General features: G+C 45.5%; 1 protein-coding gene across 1 annotated transcript in view; it reads left to right on the top strand.

Moving 5' to 3' along the window:
* Window positions 1-1061: 1061 nt before the first annotated feature.
* Window positions 1062-21807, top strand: part of hs6st1a (heparan sulfate 6-O-sulfotransferase 1a) — a 58209-nt gene continuing 37463 nt past the window's right edge. Inside the window, exon 1 of the mRNA XM_070979103.1 lies at window positions 1062-1871. Within this exon, the coding sequence (XP_070835204.1) occupies window positions 1372-1871 (500 nt within the window). The 5' untranslated portion in view covers window positions 1062-1371. The remainder of the gene's footprint in view (window positions 1872-21807) is intronic.

Raw genomic sequence — 21807 nt, 5'->3', positions numbered from 1 at the left:
ACAACTGATGGGAACATTAATGGATCCGAACTTTACGCAGTGCTAGCTAGCGGATGGAATATGCTCAGTGTGGGCTGTTTGTTAGCTAATGCGCGGAATGTATGCTAGCTAGCTAACGCTAAGACATGAATTTAGCATAACATCTCAGGAGGATAAACATTCATAAATCATGTTCACAATACAACACTTCGGGTGATGCCGCACGGTTGCCTGTCATTACATAGTAATTGCTTATTTATATTTTTTATATCAATATACTGGGGCAGGGACATTTTGAGCATATTGCACATGTCCCCCTCAGTGTTACAATTATGGCCCATTTATTATTATTTTTATTATTAAAATTACCACAAAGTAAAAGCCACATAAACAACCTGAAGTACAAAGTACAGCTGTTAAATAAATGTAATGTAAAAAGAATAATATTTCCTTTTGAGATGCAGTATTGGTATAAAGTAGCTTAAAATAAAAATTATCAAGTGCAAGCACCTGAAAATTGCACTTAAGGACTGGACTGTGGCCACAAGTGGCAACTGCAGGTCAGCCACAAGCCCTTTAAGACCCTTGAAATGTTTGTGGCATCATAAATTCAGAAAACTGGCTCTGTAATGTCAGTAATATACCAGAATATCATTAAAAGCTTGCTAGGATTCGGCGACAGCTACCACAAGCTATTGGTTATGCCAGACAGGTCGCAGGAAGTGCATTAAATTAAGTAAAAGTTTGTAAAAGAAGAAAGTTGGAAATTCTCTCTTAAAAAGTGTCATGGTCTCGCTTTAACTGCTCTATCTATCTATCTATCTATCTATCTATCTATCTATCTATCTATCTATCTATCTATCTATCTATCTATCTATCTATCTATCTATCTATCTATCTATGTAAGGCCACTATGGATTGGCTACTAGCAGATGACGCGGTCGTTACGTTCAACCAATAAATTAAAGCGACTCTCCCTTTTACTCGATTCGATAGAGAGAGAGAGAGAGAGAGAGAGAGAGAGAGAGAGAGAGAGAGAGAGAGAGAGGTTGAAAAGGTAGAATTCGCGCTGCATCTTGGGTACATAACTCCATGGTGATGCAGTGAGCCTGTTGTGTGGACGGGAAACCGAAGTAAAGTAAACGGGGGAGGGTCGGCTACGGGGGGGCTTTCAGTGAGTTACAATGCGTCTTTCACGGTGTTGAACAGTCTCGGTGAACGATGAGCCAACTTCGCCGGTCGCCTCGAAGCGGAGTGAGCCACTCTTGAGCCCCGAAAACGAGTCCTTCTTGGCGGGGGAGAGCGAGAATGCAGAAGCCGAGCGCCCTGCTCCCTGTTGTCGGCTTGACTGGGAAATGGTAGCGTACTGCAGGAACCGCACTTGGAAGGAACATGGTCGAGAGGAGCAGCAAATTCTTGTTGATCGTCGTCGGATCCGTGTGTTTCATGCTGATTCTCTATCAGTACGTGGCTCCCGGGGTGATCAATTTCGGCTCCCCGCACGGTTATTTCACGGAGGAAGACGAGGGGGACATCTTCCCGACTCCGGACCCCCACTACGTTAAGAAATACTACTTCCCCGTCAGGGACCTGGAGAGGACGATCGATTTCCAAATCAAAGGGGAGGACGTGATCGTGTTTTTGCACATCCAGAAGACCGGGGGGACTACCTTCGGCAGGCACCTGGTCCAGAATGTCCGTCTGGAGGTCCCCTGCGACTGCAGACCGGGCCAGAAGAAGTGTACCTGCTACCGGCCGAACCGCAAGGAGACCTGGCTCTTCTCCCGGTTCTCCACCGGCTGGAGCTGCGGCTTGCACGCCGACTGGACCGAGCTCACCAACTGTGTGCCGGGGGTCCTCAACAAGAAGGAGAACAAGCAGAAAAATCAAAGGTAATTCTGGGACATGTTAGATTTATTGACTGAAGATAATGAAGAATTCCTAAGTGTGATGTTTAGGTTGTAACCTGAAGTCTGTAGTAACTCTTTGACATATTTTTGAGGAATTGATCGTAACTTTTGAAGTAGAGGACAGTGTCATTATCTCTCAGCTTAGACGGGAATTGCAGCGATGCCACAGTTGGAAAAAGATCACCTGAAGGTAAAATAAGGTCACTGTAATCTCACAAAGCTGTAAGGTGCCTTTCTGTAGGATAAAATATAACCATCTAATCACACCACACTTAAATGTAAATCAAACTGTCTCCTCTTGACAGTCCTACGTCTTGCACATCTTTGTCTGGTTTAAATGCAGGCAAACCCAAACCCTTCCTCTGGAGAGACGGTCACAACAGGCCTGATCTAACTGTACACTTTAATTCACGTCTACATGCAGACGAAACAAAACTTTACACGAGCATGCAGCTATTTAAACCACAAAAATGCAGAAGTGCTACCAGAGAGGACAGAACACAACAGAAGCTTATTGTTCCAACTGAATACCACAGACACATTCAAGTTCCCGCAGGACGTTAATGGATGTAACTGGTCGCCATGTTATCTTAAATCAAAGGTCCGTGTCCTCTCCGGGTGGGTCGATGTTTAAAATATAAGAAGGATGGCGGGGGGGTTGGTGTGCATCGCCCCCGAATAGTGGCTTGATAACAGATGCTGAGAGACAAATGTTGATTGACATTTCAACACTGCGCTGTCACAGATGCCACAGGAGTTCAACAGTGCCTCTGCTGATAGGTGCCAGCGTCAGGGTGCCCCCCCCCCCACAGAATCACATACTGAGATTCAGCTGAATTTATTTTAGGCAGGGGAGCGTAATGCATCCAGGCAACATTTCCACTCTGTAATAATCCCTCGCGTTGACGGCGAGGTATCCAGACACGATGTGCATTCTTATTAAGTTATAGCCCATTTCATCTCTGCGCCCCCTCCCCATTGTTGTTGCCAACATATTGCATCCCTCACCCAGACGTATTGATGGCTATATCAACTTCCATTTCACTGCACCCTTGTGGTTAAAGGGTATGCTTGTTGAATGGGTTATGCGTCTTTGTATTGCCTGAGCTCGTTCAATATTTTATTTTGTCTATGGATGATCAATGGGACAAAGGGGGTTTAGAAATTTGTGGGAATTTGAAGAAAGAAAGAAGTGTTTTTCCGCCTCCCTGCCTATCTGTCTGGCAGCCAGGCGCGGTGGTGGAGATGTCAGGCCGGCTGCTCCGCTTCCCATGGCTGCTCAAACTGGGGATCAGAGCTGCAGGCTGGGCAGGGCTGGGCTGGGCTGGGCCGGCAGGGGGGGGGAACGGGGGACCCTGCGGGGGTTTGGCTCCGCTCTAATCCGGGTGATTATTACCGCTGGGACACACAGACATACACACACACTAGCCCTGGTATTTGCTGCTGGCGTCAGTCCTGACTCCCGTGGTTTCCCCTGGTCAGAGGTGATAACGTGTCCGGCCATTTTGCATGGCGAGCTGGGATATCACAGTGGATGCAGGATAAACAGCCTTTCATCACTCTGCGGGCACGGTTTCTTGTGCGGGGTGTGTGTTTGTCTGTGTGTTTGTGTGCACCTGAAGAGGCCACTGGAACAGAGAGAGACAGGAAGGCAAAGTGGATGAGAGAGGTCTAGGTATACATGCATGGGCGTGAGCACAGCGCAGAGAGGACCTCTCGCCTCCGGTATAATCGAGTATCCTATCACTCCTGACAGGAGGAACAAGGGACTATAAGTTTAATAGTACCCTGAAGAAAAACAGTGCTGCTCCACATTACACACGGCTCCACTTCCACGGGAAAAAGAAGTGAATCGCTGCAATGAGGAAGTCTGGGGACAAACTGGAAGCGCAGCCTCATTTCTCCTCTGATTTTCATTACTTTTTCTGTCTTGCCTGCTTTTCTCTATACATGTTTCTGTCTGTGTTTGTTTAAGTCCACGTCTCCCTCGTCGTCTTACACATTGTGTCCGAGCTCGACTCAACTCGCCCTTTTTTCTTTTTCAATCGTCGAAAGATACACATAGTACCTGGTACTTTCTCTGAGAGCCAAGCTGATGCTAAACGGTGGATTGAAAACACTGCAGACCACTGATTGGTCAGAGAGACACCGAGCAACAAGAGACATCTTGTTTGTGCTATGATTTAGGATTTCCTAAACTCTCCTGTGTTTTGCTTCTTCTCACCTTTTTCTTTGCCGCCACTTTGACATCCTCCATTGCTCCTGTGTTTGCGTCGCGTTGAAGATGATGTCACAGCAGTTTCACACGGCGTCACTATTGAGATCAGATAAGAACCAGTGTTGAGAGGGTGTTATCTGCGGTGGAAAATGAAATCAAGAAAAGTACCTGGTAGCCGCACCAGGCGGTGGAAACATGCCTTTGTGTCGCTGTGGTAATGCTTGTTATGGGACATTTGTCTCGAGGGCAGTAGCAGTGTGGTGCAGAGGCCAGAGAAAGCGTGAAGAAGATCATCTGTGTTTACAGGACGGTGGCGAGAGATTCCTCGGCGCAGTGTCGTACGCATAGCTGTCAGATCAGCTGTGTGTATTGTCAGTGTGGTGGAGATAAACAGTCTGCAGCCTCAGCCCATGGTGTGGCAGTTTCACAGCTTCAACATGTCTGACACACCACATACCTGTTCACTTTGCGGAGGAAGTGGTTTGGAGTTACGTTGTTAACTGCGAGAAGCAGAAAAGAGGAAACAGCGGCTATCTAGACATCTTTGACCTCGCAGCGGCAGCGGTTTCAGAGTTGGAATCCAGCATCTCTCTGCAGCTGTGCTCTCCTCCAGCTGTCGAATAAATTTTACGCAAACGTTTGAAACGCCGCAGAAGTAAAATGTGAGTTAGGACCATTTCCATCAGCTGGATACAAGCGCATACATACGCCTCCTGAATGTGGGAGACAAAAAACGCTCACAAGGAAAAAAATCAAGAACAAATGGATTCAAGAATTGAAAGTTATGAGGCCAGTTGTAATGAGATAACGAGAAAAAATATATCTGCTCGTGTCTACTGCTGCCAACAACATTTATTTTCATTATTGGTTAACCGTGCCAGAAAAATGCCACGAAGTGGTTTTAAAAACAGTGTCCGCCCCAAGTTTGCAGAGCCTGAGTGGACGGATTTTAATTGCTTCTTTCATCTGACTAACAGACTTTTGGATATTCCAAAATACATTTAGTTATTTTTGCCAAAATTGCCAAAACAATTAACCGATTCTAAAAATTCTTATTCTGTTTGGAATCAAGAAGACAAATGACCCATATTCTGCTATTTCATTACTAATAATTAGTGCAGCTGAATATGTACAATAGCAATATAAGTGATAATTAAACTCTCACAACTGTGCACTCCTTGTTTGGATTAACCAGCAGCGAAGTACTCAGATCTTTTACTTCAGTAAAAGAAGTAAAACCACAGGGTAAAAATACTCTATGACGAGTAAAACTCCTGCATTCAAAATCTTACTTCAGTAAAAGAAAAGTATTTTATTGTTGCAGCTGGTAAAGATGGTTAACTAGTTGATTTATATTTTTTATTGATAATCTGAATCTGCAGAGTAACTAAAGTTATCAAATAAATGTAGTGGAGTAAAAGTATAAAGCAGCAGAAAATACAAATACTCCAGTAAAATACTGATACTGATTGATTAAATGTACTTAGTGACCTTCCAGCACTGGGATGAACACGGGCCTTAATCAGAGACCGCTTCAGTATCATTACTAGTCGTGGGTGGAGACTGAGAGCATGATCGGTCCTGGTTAGTGACACTGACGAAATAATGTAGTATTATAAGTATTATAGCTAGTCAGCTGGCTAAATGGATCAACAAATGGACTTTGGCACTCCCATGCAAAAATAACGATTCTGCTTATCAGAAAAATGCTAAGTATCAGATTCAGGCTGACCCTCGGTTGACCCCTAATTTGTACATCGACTATGATCAATGAATTGACTTATTGTTTCAGCTCTGCTTATGGTTATATTGTAAAACAATAGTGTAATGAGTGTGTAAGATCCTCATTTAAATGAGAGACAGCCGGTCTGACATTGACTTTAAAAAGCGTTTCTGAATGTCCAAAGCTGCTATTGAACTGTTCTGTATTGATACTGCAACGTTTTCCAAGCCTTGTTTTCACGGCCGCATTGTTCATCGATTGGACAGACGGGCCCGCATCACTGTGTGCTGCACGGCGTCTTCAAACCGTTTCTACTCCAAGAGAGCCTCAAAACTTTTTCCAGACATTGAGGAAATTGGATTGAATATGGTGGTTTTTCAAATTCAGCATATCACAAATTGTGGGGAGGAAAAAAAAAAGTGCTACGATGGATTAGGCTTAGTTTGGTCTGGTGACAAATGTGTCAGCTTTAGAGGAAGGCGCATTAAGCGGGAGCGAGCGGCGCCGAGATGAATGGCTCGTAGTGGGAGAGACAGGTCTGTCTTTGATCGGTGATGAGATGAGATCGAGATGAACAGTGGCATTGTGGGAGAAGAGGACTCACAGCCACTCACAGTGGATTTGTCATTCCCCACCTCTTATATCAGTTTTAATGTTCCTCTCTGATCCCATGGGACACACATACACGCACACACACACACACACAGTGGTCCACACGCATTAATGAGTGTGTGAAGCAAACAGACAGCGACCCTAATGCAGGCCCGTAGATATGGGGCTTCTAATTGGTTAAGGAGGTTCCTATCACTTAACTCAAATTAGAGGCACACTTTCAGATGGAGGATACCATCTGTCCTGTGCATGCGTGTGTGTGTGCGCACATCTCATGTCTGTGTGTGCGTGTGTGTTTTTAATCCTAGTGTGTCATAGAGCGTCTTAGTAAGCAAAGAGATGGGGCTAATTTTACTGCCTCTATCGCGGCCCTCTCAAATCACTCGCCGTTTTTTCTCTCCATCTCTTCCTCTCCCACCTCCTCCTCAGCCCCTCCGCTCGCCTCTGAAACACTTTCCCTCCCTCTCCTTCCATCCAGTCCTCCCTCCTTCCCTTCATGATGGTGTCACTCTCTAATCAAACAGCAGGCTTGCTTTCTGCTTGGTGGCTTTATGGCCGGGGGGGTGGGGGGGTGGGGGGGGCTCACTCTCTATCTCTGTCCTCCACTTTTTTTTTCCCACCTCTCTCCTCTTTTCTCTTCTCTCCATCTCTGCCCCCTCGTCTTTCTTTCTCTCCTCTGCCATCTTTCTCTCTCCCTCTCCCTCTGAGCGTGACTACCGCATTAGAGGAAATGTCTTTTCATGGAAGATTTGCTGCAATTTCCAAAATGGCTGCTTTGCCTAATGGACAACTGCCTTGGTTCTAATGAATGATTACATGTACTGTATGAGTATGGGGGCGGGGGGGGGGCAGAGGGGGGAGATGGAAGCGAGTGATATGAGGAAGAGGATGAGTGTGGGACAAGAGGAGAGCTGTCAGGGAGTGATTGAAAAGATAAAAGATGGAGGGGTGAAAACGTTTAGTCTCATTGCTGGGGAGGGGGCTAGTCAATTAGCACGGTTGTCAAGCACAGGGCTTTACTCTTCTTTCAATAGGTCTGTTTCAGATTCACAGCACAAATCACTGCACTCTAAGATGGCTCCGTGTGTTAAGTGTGTATGTGTGGCGTGAGAGCGGATGCGTGTGCATGTGGTAGCCCAGCGTGGTGCCATCAGCCAGCCAGCCAGCCAGCCAGCCAGCCAGCCAGCACAACCCAGAATCCAGATGAACTCCAGGAAGCTGCAGAGGCAGTCCCGGCTGATTGGCATGTGGTACAAATGTGTGTGTGCGTGCGTGCGCTCATGAGTTGCCAGGCAGGTTGGTGTTAATCCAATCAGATTAGCCAGGTTTAAGCGCTGGCGGCCAGGCGCTCCAAAGCCGGTTACGTCCGCTCATCCCGCGAATGCACCACGTTCCAGCATTCCCAACAAGCATTCCCACATGCCTCCAGACTGTTATTCCCCGCCCGTTTGCTCGGCTCAAATCGCCCTCGTTGGCTGCTCTTCTTACTGGGAACCAGGCTCTAATTGGGTTTACCAGTTGTGTGGTAATACCAGTACCAGCCTTGCTTTACCTGTTATATGCTAAGTGTGTGAGGAATGAGTGTAATGACAGACTGACATTAAAGTACATTTTGTGTCAATAAGTAAGCAAACATTAACGAATCACTTATCAAATGATATGCTGGCCTTAAATTCAACACTAGTCTCGCAGTCAAGCAAGTGGCTGTTAAAATTTCACCCTGCGTCCTTCGCAGCACAGTCAGAGGATGTCGGACGTGCACGGCATCTCACACATAAAAGGGTGCGATATGGCCCCTATGTGTTTTCTTCCTCAGTAGCTTGCGGGGAGTGTTGACAGGCCTCTCTCAGCTACACCGCAGCTTCCCCTCAACTACAAGTTCATCTCAGGTTCAGCCTCAGGTCACGGTAACGTATAACCCAGCCTCGCAATTTCCACTCGGGAGACTTGAGCTCAGTAGGATGTGTGGATACCTCCGTCCGTCTGGCTTCTCGCTGCACGCTCGCACGGGCTTTAATTCGATTCTCTGCCACGCCGACTGTCTGCGGCCATCTGACGAGTGATGCAAAATGCCTCGATTAAGCCCAGAGTGTTGGTTTTGAATAATGCTGATTATCAGGGTAAGGTATGGATTCTTGAATTCTTCAGGGGGACCACAGAATGAACATTAACCTGAAAGCGTCCACAATTCAAACCCGCACGGTCAAGTTGAGTTCAGGCTGTTGCCGCCATTGATTTGCCCCAGCTGTTTCACCTCAGTGCGTTTTAAAGACAGGACAAGGCGAGGGATCCGCTTGACCGCTGACGAATGTCTCCATTGGTGGTCGGTGAAGCCTGCAAGTCTTCATTATTGATTAGCCGTTATAGATCGGAGAGGGTTTTTCATTGATTGATAAAACTTGAATGACGCTGTCGTGGAGCAGAGCCTCTCCGGACCGATCCGGCTGTACGCCCGACAAAGAGGCCAGACGGCGAGAGAGAGCGGGAAAGAAAAGCAAGAGTGATGTGTTTCTTAATCATTACACAGCCTCTGTGTGTCACTCTGTCTCCTCCACCCTCTGCCGTCAACTGTCAGATGTCACCCCCCCTCCCCCAACACACACACACACACACACACACACACACACACACACACACACACACACACACACACACACACACACACACACACCACCGCCACAGAAGTAGCCCTGTGGACAAATAACCGTGTGGCGAATGATTAGCAGACATTTCTATGGCTGGTAATGAGGGGCGCTACGCTGCAGCAGTCCCGCCAACAGGATTACCGCCTATTGATAAACCTAGCCTAGCATTAGCCTTGTTAGCTAAAAGGGGCAGACTGATTAGTGGCCATTTCTATAGTGGTTAATGGCTGGTGCTGCAGAATGCTATGGTATGCCGTCCATGAGAATGGGATTACAGGCTATTAATCAGACAAGAGGCTAGCTGAAGTCATTAGCCGGCCCCGCGGCAAAGTCAGCGCGTCTGTGGCTGATACCACTTCCTGGTTTCTAAATCCGGTTTGGCCTTGTCTCGATCGTCTGGTCTCTGGCTAAATAACGACCCTGAGTGTCTGTCTTTCTTGTAACACCCCTACCCCATGGTGCCTGATTCTTTCACGCCACTCCTCGTCTTTCCTCCCCCCTTTCCCTTCTTCCGAGATAAAGAAGGACGGAGAGAAAGAGGGAGAAAGACGCCCCCAGAGACTGCTCTCTCAATCCATTAACAGCACTGTCTTTTCATGTCCCTGAATGTGACAAGTCCAGACAGGATGTGGCCCGCGAGCTTCAGCTCATCTCTCACTCTGAGTGCCTCGCCTTTATTTGTAAACAAACAAATAAATGCATCAATTTTCTGCATGCGTGTGTTTATGAATAAATGCATCTATTCATGAAGCTGATGTGCGTATGTGTGTGCGGCAGTGTGTTTGTATGTGTGTGTTTGTGAGGGAGAGATGGCCAAAGGAGGCATGTGAACGGAGAGGAGAGGCTGACAGGCGTGTTAATTGAATTGTGGGAAAAATGCAAATCCCATACTGCCTCTTTGAATTAGGGGGAGGAGTTTTAACTGATTGGGACTGTCTCCTCTTTGGACACACACATACACACACACACACACACACACACACACACACACACACACACACAGTAGGTTAACTTTTACCAAATCCCCAAAAAGAGCATGAATGATAGCGTTGTGTCTGCGTCTCTGCACGCCTCGCCCCGCCTTTATTCCCGTCATTTGTGTCCATTTTTCTGCCCATCATACGATCCCGGGACGCTCCGGTGTCTTTTGTCCGCACGTGAGATGCAGATGCACGCGAGACTCCCACCAGAAGAGCTCAAGTGCTGATGCCATTCATGGAAAGACAGAGAAAAGCGGAGATTCTTCGTTCTGCTGCACTTGGTTTGCCCGCGTCGCTCCGGGGCAGAGCTGTAGATCACCAGAGTTACTCCTTTTTGAAGCCGCACACGTTCTCTGAGCGTGTGTGTGTGTGTGTGTGTGTGTGTGTGTGTGTGTGTGTGTGTGTGTGTGTGTGTGTGTGTGTGTGTCCCCTCTGCCTTCATTTGTGCATTCATGCAGGGGTTGCATGTGTCGGGGTGTTTGCCGTGTGAATGTGTGGCCTGTGTGATCTGTGTTCACAAGTCTGTATGGTGACTTGATGTGTGTCCCTGCGTCTTGCGGAAAGCGCAGATGATGTGTGTCACTGTCGCCTCCGTTGCTGCTCTGCTCATCACAATCTTTCTCAGCCTGCGCGTTGAAGTTCATTTTTGACTTATTTACTCCCTTTATTTGCTTTCTCTGGAGCTTTCAGCTGCATCTCTCCATCAGTTATGAACAGTGTTGAGATGGTTGCTTTTACAGATTACTGTTGAGAATGTAATATTTTATTTTAATTGCTTCATCAAAGTAATGTAACTCCTGACATGTGATTCGGTTTCGGCTCGTGTCCTCAGGCGTGTTAGAGCCCTTTTCTGATTTCACAAGGAAAATGCTGCTGAGTTTCCAGCACTGAAAGGCGTTCTTGCACAACAACACGACCACCCGCCTGGACGCGGTCGCCTGGTTGCAGGCATGGTGGAGTCAGGTTGCCCAGAGCAATGTGCATTGATTTGATTGGCTGATGAGAGGCTGTGCAAATTCAAAGAAAAACAGTGGTCATCCTACCCACGATGGTGCTGCGCTCAGTTTTATCCCATTGATGTTGCTACCCTGCGTTGTCTGGAAATATATCTTTGTAATCACAAACATTTTGATTAGCTTGAATTAGATATTTTGTGTGCAGATTACAATTAAAAAAGATGAAGACCATCAGACCATCGAAAGCTGCAGAAAGTGGGTATGTTGAGTTACTAACTTCTGGCCGAGTGCGGTACCTTGTTTCTGAGGTCTTTCCAGGGTTCTTAGAAACAGTCAGTCGACTCCGAAGAAAACCCGGCCGGTTTGTTTATACTGTCAATATTTACCTGTAAGCCCGCACCTGAAAAGATGTTTGAGATGTTTCAAAAGTGAGATTCTGTTTAGTGATAAAAGCTACATAGTTGTCGTTTTAATGGCCACAATGACAAACTGAAGGATGCGATTCATGTCTGAAGCTGCTCTGAGGGTTCTTCATCATCGTCATAGCTTGGTTTAGTCCATATTCATGAATCTTACTCCTTTCTAATGTAATTTTTCCAACTTTCCAACAACTAGCTGTCATCTCTGCTGTCATCAAAGCGCATAAAACATTCAGCACGACATACAGTGGAGGACGGCTCCGTTCTGAGGCTGGGTTTTCAGTTTTTAGCGTTTTGCAAATGTCTTACTTTTACATCAGAACCCTGAAATTTCAGTTTCGCTCTGGCTCTGGTGCTCCTTTCTTTGGGGAAACCATCTTCCGCTGAGCATAAATAGCGCAGACTTGAGCACGCGGAGAGCATATTAGCCAGACAGCTGCCCTGAGTTTTCATTTTGTGGTTTGGCCAATTCATGGAATTAATGGTAATTCACTGCAGATGACCGAGTTCGCTGCAGACAGTTGTCTTTATAGCGGGCAGAATTGTTGCCAGCCATGCTTTCACTAAACTTTTATCACGTCTCGTTTGAGACATTGTTAATTATGTACTTCAGATGGCTGCTGTTGTGATCTCTTGTGTAAGTAAATGATCTGGTCAAACGCGTTTAAATAAATATGTCACCTCATGTGGAAATCCCAACACGCTGCATTGCTGAGTCAACTTTAGCAGTTGGAAAGTAGGACAGGCCTCTCCTGCGACGGTGCTAAAGAGCAATTGAGGGAGCGAGGGAGTGTCACCCTGCTGAATAAAGGTCAGTGTTAAAGCTAATCCAGTTATACTATTCTTAGTGTCTCTTCACCTCTTTGTCTCTCGCCGCTCAGCCTCCTCCTCCTCCTCCTCGTCTTCGCCCCACATTGCACTGTGGATCTGGGCCACGAGGATGTAGGTTTCACCTTTTTCCCTCTACGTGCTTTAATTCTTTTCCTTCTCTCCCCGTTTTCTCCTTCACCCTCCCCGTTCTCCCTTTCGCTCTTGTCAAAACCTTCATCCTCTCCGCCACCACCCTGTCGTTTTGAGTTCCCAGCGCGTGTCAGCTTCCTCCAGAGAGAGGAAGTGATGTGTCAGGAAGTGCTTTTATCCGCCAGTGATCTGATCTGATGTGAGATTGAGATAAACACGGCAGGAGTGTGGTGTTCTCTCTCTCTCACCTTAGGGAACTGTACGATGGAGAAGCCCTCTTTTTCTTTGCTTTTTTTTTTTTTTTTTGGCCTGTGAAAGCTTTTTCCTCGTGTGCGCAGACAGAAAAATCCGGTGGTCTTGGGGTGATTGCCAAATTACAAAGGGAATACTGGAGAGGGGCTCTTTAAAGCCTGTTCAGCCCCTCAACGTCCTTCAAAAATCCTGCTTAGGAAGTAATCTTGTAACAGTGAAATCACAGGGTTGATCCCTCTCTATGTGTAATACGTCTGCAGATGGCATTCTGTTGTCTGTCAAAGTGTCTTTTAGGAAAAAAACTAAACCTCCACCTGCTCCCATTTTTTATTCTATATGTTAAATGCGGGAAAATATTTCACTTTCAGGAGCCTCCCACGCACGCTAAGTACACCGCTGTGACATTCAGAAGATGAGGACATGAAAAAAAACTACAAAATATATCAATATTTCAGGTTTTGCCTTGGGTTGTCCTAACGAGCACATAGATCGGCTGGTTAGAGTTTAATAAGAGGGGAAAACCCAGTCCCAGTGAGGCGAGACTTTATTTCCAGGAGTCGGTGTCGTGGTTTAAGAAGCCTCTGTGTGTTATACTAGATACACATGGAGAGGCTGATGCACACCACCCACTCGCAGAGGTCAAACCAAGCCCAAGATATTTTTAGATAATCTGTCAACTTTATCTGAACATCCATTTTGCATTTTGCTTTTGTACATGGTCGGCTTGGTAGCGTAATTAGCGAGGAGGCTGGATGCGCTCCTTCTTTATCTTCCTTTCTCATGCTCAGACCCTGACACCCGTGCACACATGCAGACTCGAACGCCGCAGATGCGACAGGATGCTGCTCATTGTAGACTGAAGCTCGAAAAACATGTTTGGATCAGCCAGCGCTAGCACAAGACTCAAAGCTCGTTAAGTTGTGTAAAGTGGGGATGTTGAGAGGCATGCAGATATCCTCTGACATGAAGGGGTGACAACCTGGAGACAACCAGGAACCTGAAGCACTCACGACCTCTGCGTCAATCAAATATGTAAAACCACAAAATGGACTAGATGATGCTTTCCCAGTTCTCTGAGATATAACTTTAACCAGCTAATGGGACTTGTTTAATCCCCTTGGGAAATGTACTCCCTCACCGTGCATGGACGCAAGTTACTGCCCAGTCAGAGTATGCAAACCACGTCCTCAACACTAAACATGCCCGTGAGCTCCAGGCTCATGAGAAACAAGGGAAAAACGGCCTCTTTGAGTCCGTATGTGTGAACTCGGGGGTCAGCTGACATTCCGGCTGAAAGCAGACCTGCGTGTCGTTTCAAGTACCAGTGAGACACAATGTGATCCAGGAAGTCCAGTTTGAGTAACAGATCCATGAGTTTGACGGCTCATCAGGGACCACAACACTGCACAGTTTACAGCACTCAGAGACTCGCGGCTCTCCCAGCAGCAGTCATTTTATCTTCGGTCAGGTTGATTGCACGGTGGAAATGTGCCGTACACATTACAAAGACATTTGCTGGGAATGCGCGCTTGCATGTGTTTGATTAGCATCTCGCTGGATGACGTCGCATTTGTCGTCACGCAAAAGTTGCGCCAGGTCCAATTTGTTGTAAGTTTTCCTCCCAAATGCTGATAAAACATCTTTGGTGGATAAATCATTAAGCATCAGCAACCTGTCACACTGCTGCCATCTAAAGTTCATATTGTCTGCACAGCGGCTGGTGTCATTCCTAGACAGCCAAGGACCTGTTGGTGGTATCTCAGGAGTTTCCAACAAATGGCTCTGCAGCGTATGAGTGTGGTCCTGACCTGCTCTCTATGCAAAGTGTTCTGAGACACTGAGCTTCTGTTGTGATTTGTCGCTATATAAATGAAATTGAATAGAATTGGGGCAAGGTGTGCCCAGACAGTGTTCCCTGAGTAAATTAAAGTCAATTTTTCTGTTTAATTGAAGCTTTCTTTAACCATGCCGACACGCCGTCGCAGGCACATCCGTATTTCTTCCAACAAAGGGCAGTGAGGGGGTGGGACTGACTGACGTGAAAAATATTAATCTAAATTAGATTGTAAATGCATGTAAACAAAGAAAAATACCAGAGTCAGAATAATCAAACGGTAATCAGAAAACTGACGCACTGAGTGAAATGTCACGAACACAACAAGAAAACCACCAGAAGTAGTTAAATTGTGGGAGGGGGATTCCACGATCTTTTGGCTTCTGTGTGTCCATTGCAATAAAACAAGGACAGCAGAGGCAGTCCAGGGCCCTAAAAACCCGAAGACCTCCACCCTGTCCCTGCAGTCCAGAGGCCCTGTGCCAGAGCGATGTCGGCCCGTCATGACTCGGGTTATTTCCCGCTTGCGTGATGTCGGCCGTTCGCATGTTGAGCGCCACAATGCAAATGCCCCGAGGCACTCATGCAAAAGTGCAGACCGCGCTCTCTCTCACACTCTTTCCTGCCACACGCATTCAGCCTCCGTCCCCTCGCTGACTTTATGGATGTTCGCCGTTTGACGTTTTCCCTTGGTGAATACACCCCCCGCCCCCGCCTCCTGTCCCGTTCCCCTCTTCCTCCCTTCCTTCCTTTCTCCCTTCTCTCTCTGCCGTCTTTTGTCCGGCATCTCTTCACGCTTGACCAGCCTTGCTGTGACTCTTGACTTCAAAGAGCTACTTCATTCATCAGTCACTCATCAGAGAGAGAGGGCCATTCAGCGCCGCGCTAAAAGAGAGGGAGGGGACGAGGAGTGAGTGTATAAAAAAAAAAGCGGGGGAACGAGTGTATGAAAAGAGGGCACGAGAGAGAAAGAGGATCCGCTCTTGACCGCGGGGAACCTCTGGAGTCACAAAAGCAGAAGGAGAAAAAAAAGAGACACACTCCCACATCGCCACACACACCCATACAGAGTCACTCTGGACCCTCTCTCTCTTTTTGTTTTTGTCCCGCTGGGTGTGTTCAGGTGCCGCAAACATGATCCCTGCCTCCCTTTTTCTGTCAGTCCGTCTTCTTTCTATCTCATCTTTCCCTCATTCTTTTCACTTGAGCCGGCAGGACAAAGGGGTGTTGAGGCCTGTTCCTTCCCGTAATCCCTCACTGCACCTGTGTGTGTGTGTGTGTGTGTGTGTGTGTGTGTGTGTGTGTGTGTGTGTGTGTGTGTGTGTGTGTGTTCAAATCACTCTCCAGTATTTCTAAATCTCGCCTTCTGTATTTTCATCGCCTTCGTGCTCACTGACATTCTCCCTCTTTTTTTTTTTTCCCCCTTTCCTCTATATTTTGAGGTGGCTGGCAAGCTAGTTTTCAGGTCAGTGGGAATTGCTATTGCTTCCCCTCTCAGCTGGAGTCTGGCTCACACTCAACTGCACACAAACACACACACAGAGGGAGATATGCACACTTTTTTTTTCCCTTTCTCTTTGTGTGAGCGGTTTATACGGACATGTGGTTGTGTGGTCTTGTATACACGGTTGCCTGACTTGTAAAGATGCATTGCTTGTAGGTGTGCCAGGTAGCTTTTCATCCGGCTTTTGTCTCTTCATTATTCCGTCGTTTATTTGTTTTTCTCCCTCAAGTAATAAGTCATAACTGAAAGTCTGTCACGCTCTGTGTGGCGCTCGCCTCAGTCTGTTTTTGTGGTTGTTCACTTTCTGTAGAAAGGAAAGGAGATTTCTGTTATGACTCACCTTGTTTGCGTGTGGGCATGTATGTGTGTATGTAAATCCTTTTACCCGGGTTAACCTTTTACTGCTTAAGAAGCAGGTTTTGATGTTCTAGAAATAAAAAGAACCTGCTTCTATCTAAGATCACTTATCATGAGGTATAAGTGGTTAAACCCAGATTTCAAAAGCTTATCAGATCATTCTTGCACTTCAGTAGTTTTTCCACATAGCCAGAGGGCATGCTTTTATTTTGGCAACTAAAGGCTTCAGTTCGCTTCTCATCTTTTTTGAAAGCGAAAGTATATATTTACATGCTCTCAGCTGGTATTGCTTGCAATGATTATTTAGTTATTTTCAGTTATTTTCTTGATTGATTCATAAAATGGTTAAAAAAAAAGGCCGTTAAGCTGCCTGAAGTTTAAGGTGGCGTCTCCAAAGTGCTTCTCTTTTCCAACCAACCATCCACAACCTGAAGAAATTTCACCTTTCACGTTACCTTTTTGTCAAAATAAATAAATAAATGAATAAAACAAGACTGCAGATAAATTACAGTTACGAGTTTATTAGATACACATGCACAGTCTTATGCAACGCAATGCAAAAGCCTGTTGACACATTCAACCTTTTCTTAAGCTCACGATGTTCCGTTTGCGTCAACAGCACGGCAGACAAGTGTTAATTAAACTCTGCTCGTGTTTGGGCTGTATTCAGAGGTAGTGTTGTATTGGACTGCATTATGTTTGAACACGTTTCTAATATTCTCTCACCCATATGTGCGTAAAAGGTGGCAGACAAAACATAGCTTGGAGAAACAGAGCTGTGTTAAACACGACATCACTAATGCGACGCAATCACAAATGCGCCCGAAAAGCCCCAAAAAACATCGATTTGTCACTGTGTTTTTACAGTTGGGGAATGAAAGTAAAGAGCAGGAATGGAAGCCACTGAGAATCCATCAAAAAATTTGGCACGGGTATTACCGTGTCCGCAAACCACAGTGTTTGGATGTCGACATGTCCACACGCTCGCAATCTTCTCTGACCACGCTTCACCATCGCGGACACACACATGCCGCCACGTGCCAGCGCACGCCACCAGCCACAAAAAGCTTTGAGAGAGCAGGTGTGGAAGCACGGTTGAGTCACAAGTCTTAATAAAGCAGAGTAGTAGGAATAGTTAATGAAACACCCAGACGTTTCTTTGTGTCTGTCATCCTGGTTTGCAGAGAAAGTGTGTGTCTGTTTGTTTTCTGTGTGGAAGTTTCGGCACGTAACGTAGAAATACATTAATGTTTGAAGTACTCATCAGCATGTGAGTTACGTGTACACACGCGGTCTGATGTGGTGAGTCAGTCAAGTTCTCGTAAGCCTGCGAGCTGCGTAACGGGGGTGGGGGGGGCAAAAACATGCCTGAACAACATACACACATGCATAGACACATTAGCTTTACCGCTAGAGAAAATGGAAGGCAAGACTAAAAGGGTTGTGGAGGAGGACATTGGAGGGGAGGGATGATTGAGTTCAAGTACCCAAAGGAAAGGAGAGACGGAGCGAACAGTTGGAGGCAAAGAGGGTAAAAAGAAAACAGAGATGCAGTAAAAAAGGGAGGAAAACCGAGGGCAAGAAGGTGAGGGAAAGTATCTCTTGGTCTCCCCCTCCTCCCCTGATGGAATGTTAATCAGCGTAAAGAGGTCAGCCCTTTTGGCGTTTCAGAGACTGTGTGCTTGTATGTGTGTGTGTGTGTGTGTGTGTGTGTTGGGGTGAAAAGGTCGGACATGGTGTTCTGGCCTTTTGGAGCCTTGTCTGAAGTGCTTCAAGTGAACAACTGCACACAGGGGTCCATTACAATGCCCTTTACAACTTTCTTTACAACACGCTCCCAGCTGCACAATTCACATAAACACTGCTTTGATTCATCTGTTTTGACGGCATTATCATGATAATGAAACACTGCATGAAGAGTTCCATTCCAACACGTGAAACATCCAATTTTGGAGATTAAAAAAACAGTGCATTGATTGATTTTTTTCATCTCCAGAATCCAGGATAGATAGATAGATAGATAGATAGATAGATAGATAGATAGATAGATAGATAGATAGATAGATAGATAGATAGATAGATAAAGGACTTTTTTGATCCCACACTGGGGAAATTTAGTTATTACAGCAAGCAGGTTACAAGTTACCATCTTTTGTTTTGAAGCTGTTCTGTCATCATTTTGTGAGAGCTTCTGTCTGCTTTTTCAAAGCATGAATTTGTTATTTTAAATCCTGACTCTCTTCTATACCCGTCTCCTTTTTCCCCTCCACACAAAGAGGGAATTCTGTTGCCAGTGGGTTAATTTTGGCAGGTATACACAGAGAGCTGTACATCACAAAGGATCAAAATATGTCATGCATGGCAACCAGCTGAAATGCATTGTACATTTCGTATTTTTATTATAAGAAGTCTGCAAGGTTATGTAAGGGCAGCAATCGCCCGTGGGTTCAGGAAAAGGGCTGTGCAGTATTGACGAAAACATAGTTTTATCTATTATGAATTGCACACTTTGGCATGGGTTGCATCACATTTCGACACAGCTTTTTCCACACTGAAATTCAAATTTCACTGCTTGAAAATAGTACACAACGTATAAATGAAGGTGCAGTCATGAGACGGCGATGCTTTAGGATTTGCTTGGGTTAAACGGACTGGAGGATTTTCTCCCGCATGCACAGCATCTTTGACAACTGGCCAGAAGATTCTTCACAGCACCAAATTAAGTTGTGTAGGAAGCTGTCTGCAACATTTTTTTCTTTTGCTTTAATAAAAAAATGACAGCCTCAGGTGATTTGGAAATAGCAGCAGTCAGTATTGAATTGCCTTTTCTTTTTATGATTCATTGTGCAGTCCCACTACAGAGGCAGGTTTCAGACAGGAAGGTTTCAGTTGTGAGAAATCATAAAATACAAACCAGTCAAAGTTATCTTCCCAAAGCTGGCAGTCCAGTTCTGTGTGAACCAGCGGAAGAAAGGCAGTTTTCCCCTCAAAAACCCAAATGATTTATTAGCTGCTGTAATCAATATTTGTATATTAACGCTGATCACTGATGTCCGCTCAGTTCCCTTCAGCTCCATGGAGCCTTTTAGCATCTTGTTTTGGTTTTCTCACCTGCAGATATACTGTTTTGGTTCACTCTCTCAGCTCTCATCAGGCAGCGGAAAGCTCTGACAAACCCACACTGCACTACCTGACAGGCAAAGTTAGCGACTAGCTGGTGAACACAGTGGAGCAGTTAGCAGCTAGATAGCCAGATATTTCCCTCAGAAGTTGGTGAAGGCCAAAGCAGAGCTAAAAGGAGAGAAGATATTCAACTTACGTTCACCAGAGGACAGAGGTGATGATTCGTCACGATATGTCCTATCATGTGACCGTTTTCTTGGATACTTGGATAAAGGTTTACAGGTGTTGCTGACCTTGTTGTCCATGCCAGGAGCTGTTATCACGCTACTAGTACCTACATGTACCTGAGGCAAACACCAACATGTACGTGTACGACCATTCGGTCATGTGATATGCGTTCTCTGACATGGTAGCCTGGACCCAGATTATTTGTGATATAGTGCTAAAACGCCTGGATCGTCTGGATGGAGATGGTGTTAGTGTGGACTTAGTTTTAATATGTTCATGTCTGGTGTCCACTGCCCCTTGGTGGACAAAAAGTCCGTTAGTGCAGGTTTAAATAGATTTTGACAGCTTAGCCATGTTCATTAATATGATTATTCTACTATTGTTATTCAATAGTTATAGCTCTATATACAATTTCCAGCACAGACGAAATGATGTTGCCCCACAGAGTGGTTGTATTTAACACTAACTCACATTCCTGTTGTGGATCTCAGTGACAAAGTGAAGCACTGGAGGTGGTTTTGCCTAGAGAAACAGAGCTCCTTCGTCCAGCTTTTTATTTTGGAGGCTGGATTTACTTGGCCAGTCTTCTGTCACCAACTTATTTTACACATTTCTCTCTGATTGCCGTATTTCGTGGGTCACTAGTCCGATGTGAAGACTGCCAGTTTGTGTCGTCTCCTTAGCTGAGGTCATTTTTACAGCTAAATCACTTGAAGCAGCTTTTTCAAGCTAGAAGTGTTTTTCCCTTATTTCAGTTTATTGGGCCGTATAAGAAATCGGGCCATGTAATTTCACTTGGGACCAAAACAATCAGACCAGGACCTTGTAGAGTGCGCTCAGTACATCTCACTGCACCTCTGAAGTGAGAGTCATTTGGAGTGAGGACGGGATCTGACTGCCATCCATCTCCACTGCACAACCACGTTATGAATGAAGCAGAAATGTTTTCAGAAAATAGTCACGGTGGTTCAATTACTGTTTCAAGCGACCATATTGTAAACCCGAGGAATTAAACAGAAAGGGATGTTAATTATGCAGAATCGCATTTCATAAATAGTGGGATAATCCTTTGTTGTACATTAGGACGACAACAGGCACAATTTCTAAGGGGAGTGTGGTAATCAGTGCAGTGATCCACATCCGCAGCAGATGCTGATGCTTCATGTTTGTTTAGCTGTTAAGGAAGTCCTCTCCAGCTACAAATATCTGACGAACAAAGAAACGAGCGTCAGAGGGGTCCAATCTGTTCCTTTTCGTCGTCAAGAAAGTTTTCATTTCAATTTTAAATTTCTAAAGGTGCCTGCACTTACGCTTTGTGTACATTGTTAAAAAGATAACCGCTATATTTAGTCACCATTCAGACATAATGTTTCGCTGCAGCAAACACAGTGGAGGCTCGACAAATTGGTATTGAAGCAGTGCTGATGACAATACGTTTGCTAGAATCTTCAAGTTAAGATTGACGCTTAAAGGCTGAAAAGGATGTTATTTTCCTAGTTTTGGTCATCATGACTGCCATATTAAATGCTGAGAAATGGGTGAAATCGCTAAAAAAAATAGTTCAGACCAAAACAAACACAAAGCAGTGAGACGATGGTGTGTGTTCTTAAGAGACGTCAGCCAAACATATGACTTGATGACCGAAAATGAAGTAAAAATAATAATCCTGTTGTAAAAAAGCAATTCAGTAGCAGTGGCTAATGTAGCCTCGAGCTGCTAGCCTCAAGCAGAGATGAGGAACAGGCTGCAGGGGTCTGGTGAGCTTGATTCCTCCTATTTTCACACCTTCATTTTCAGACTTAGTTGCGTAAAATTATCGGAATTCCCCCTTTAATGTGTCAAAAGGAGAAGTGCTTGTCATGCAGGACGCCCTCTTTCCGAACATAGATGTTGAACATTCCAGTTTACAGACTAACTTTCCCAATTTAACATTCGCAGTGAGGGATTATTACATTTCAGGTGCGTCCGCGTTTGGTTTCACCTCAAAATAAAGTGCTTCAGATAATCTGGTTATCTGTTGGCTGTTGGCCTGGTTACAACCTGTGTGATTGTTTGGCCGATTGTCATAACCAACGTGGGAAAGTGGAGGCAAAAATAAGACCCAAGT

Source organism: Chaetodon trifascialis, chromosome 14, assembly GCF_039877785.1.
Source record: "Chaetodon trifascialis isolate fChaTrf1 chromosome 14, fChaTrf1.hap1, whole genome shotgun sequence".
Lineage (NCBI taxonomy): Eukaryota > Metazoa > Chordata > Actinopteri > Chaetodontiformes > Chaetodontidae > Chaetodon > Chaetodon trifascialis.
Note: the sequence above shows the minus strand (reverse complement) of the source record. Positions and strands in the feature narration are given on the sequence as shown.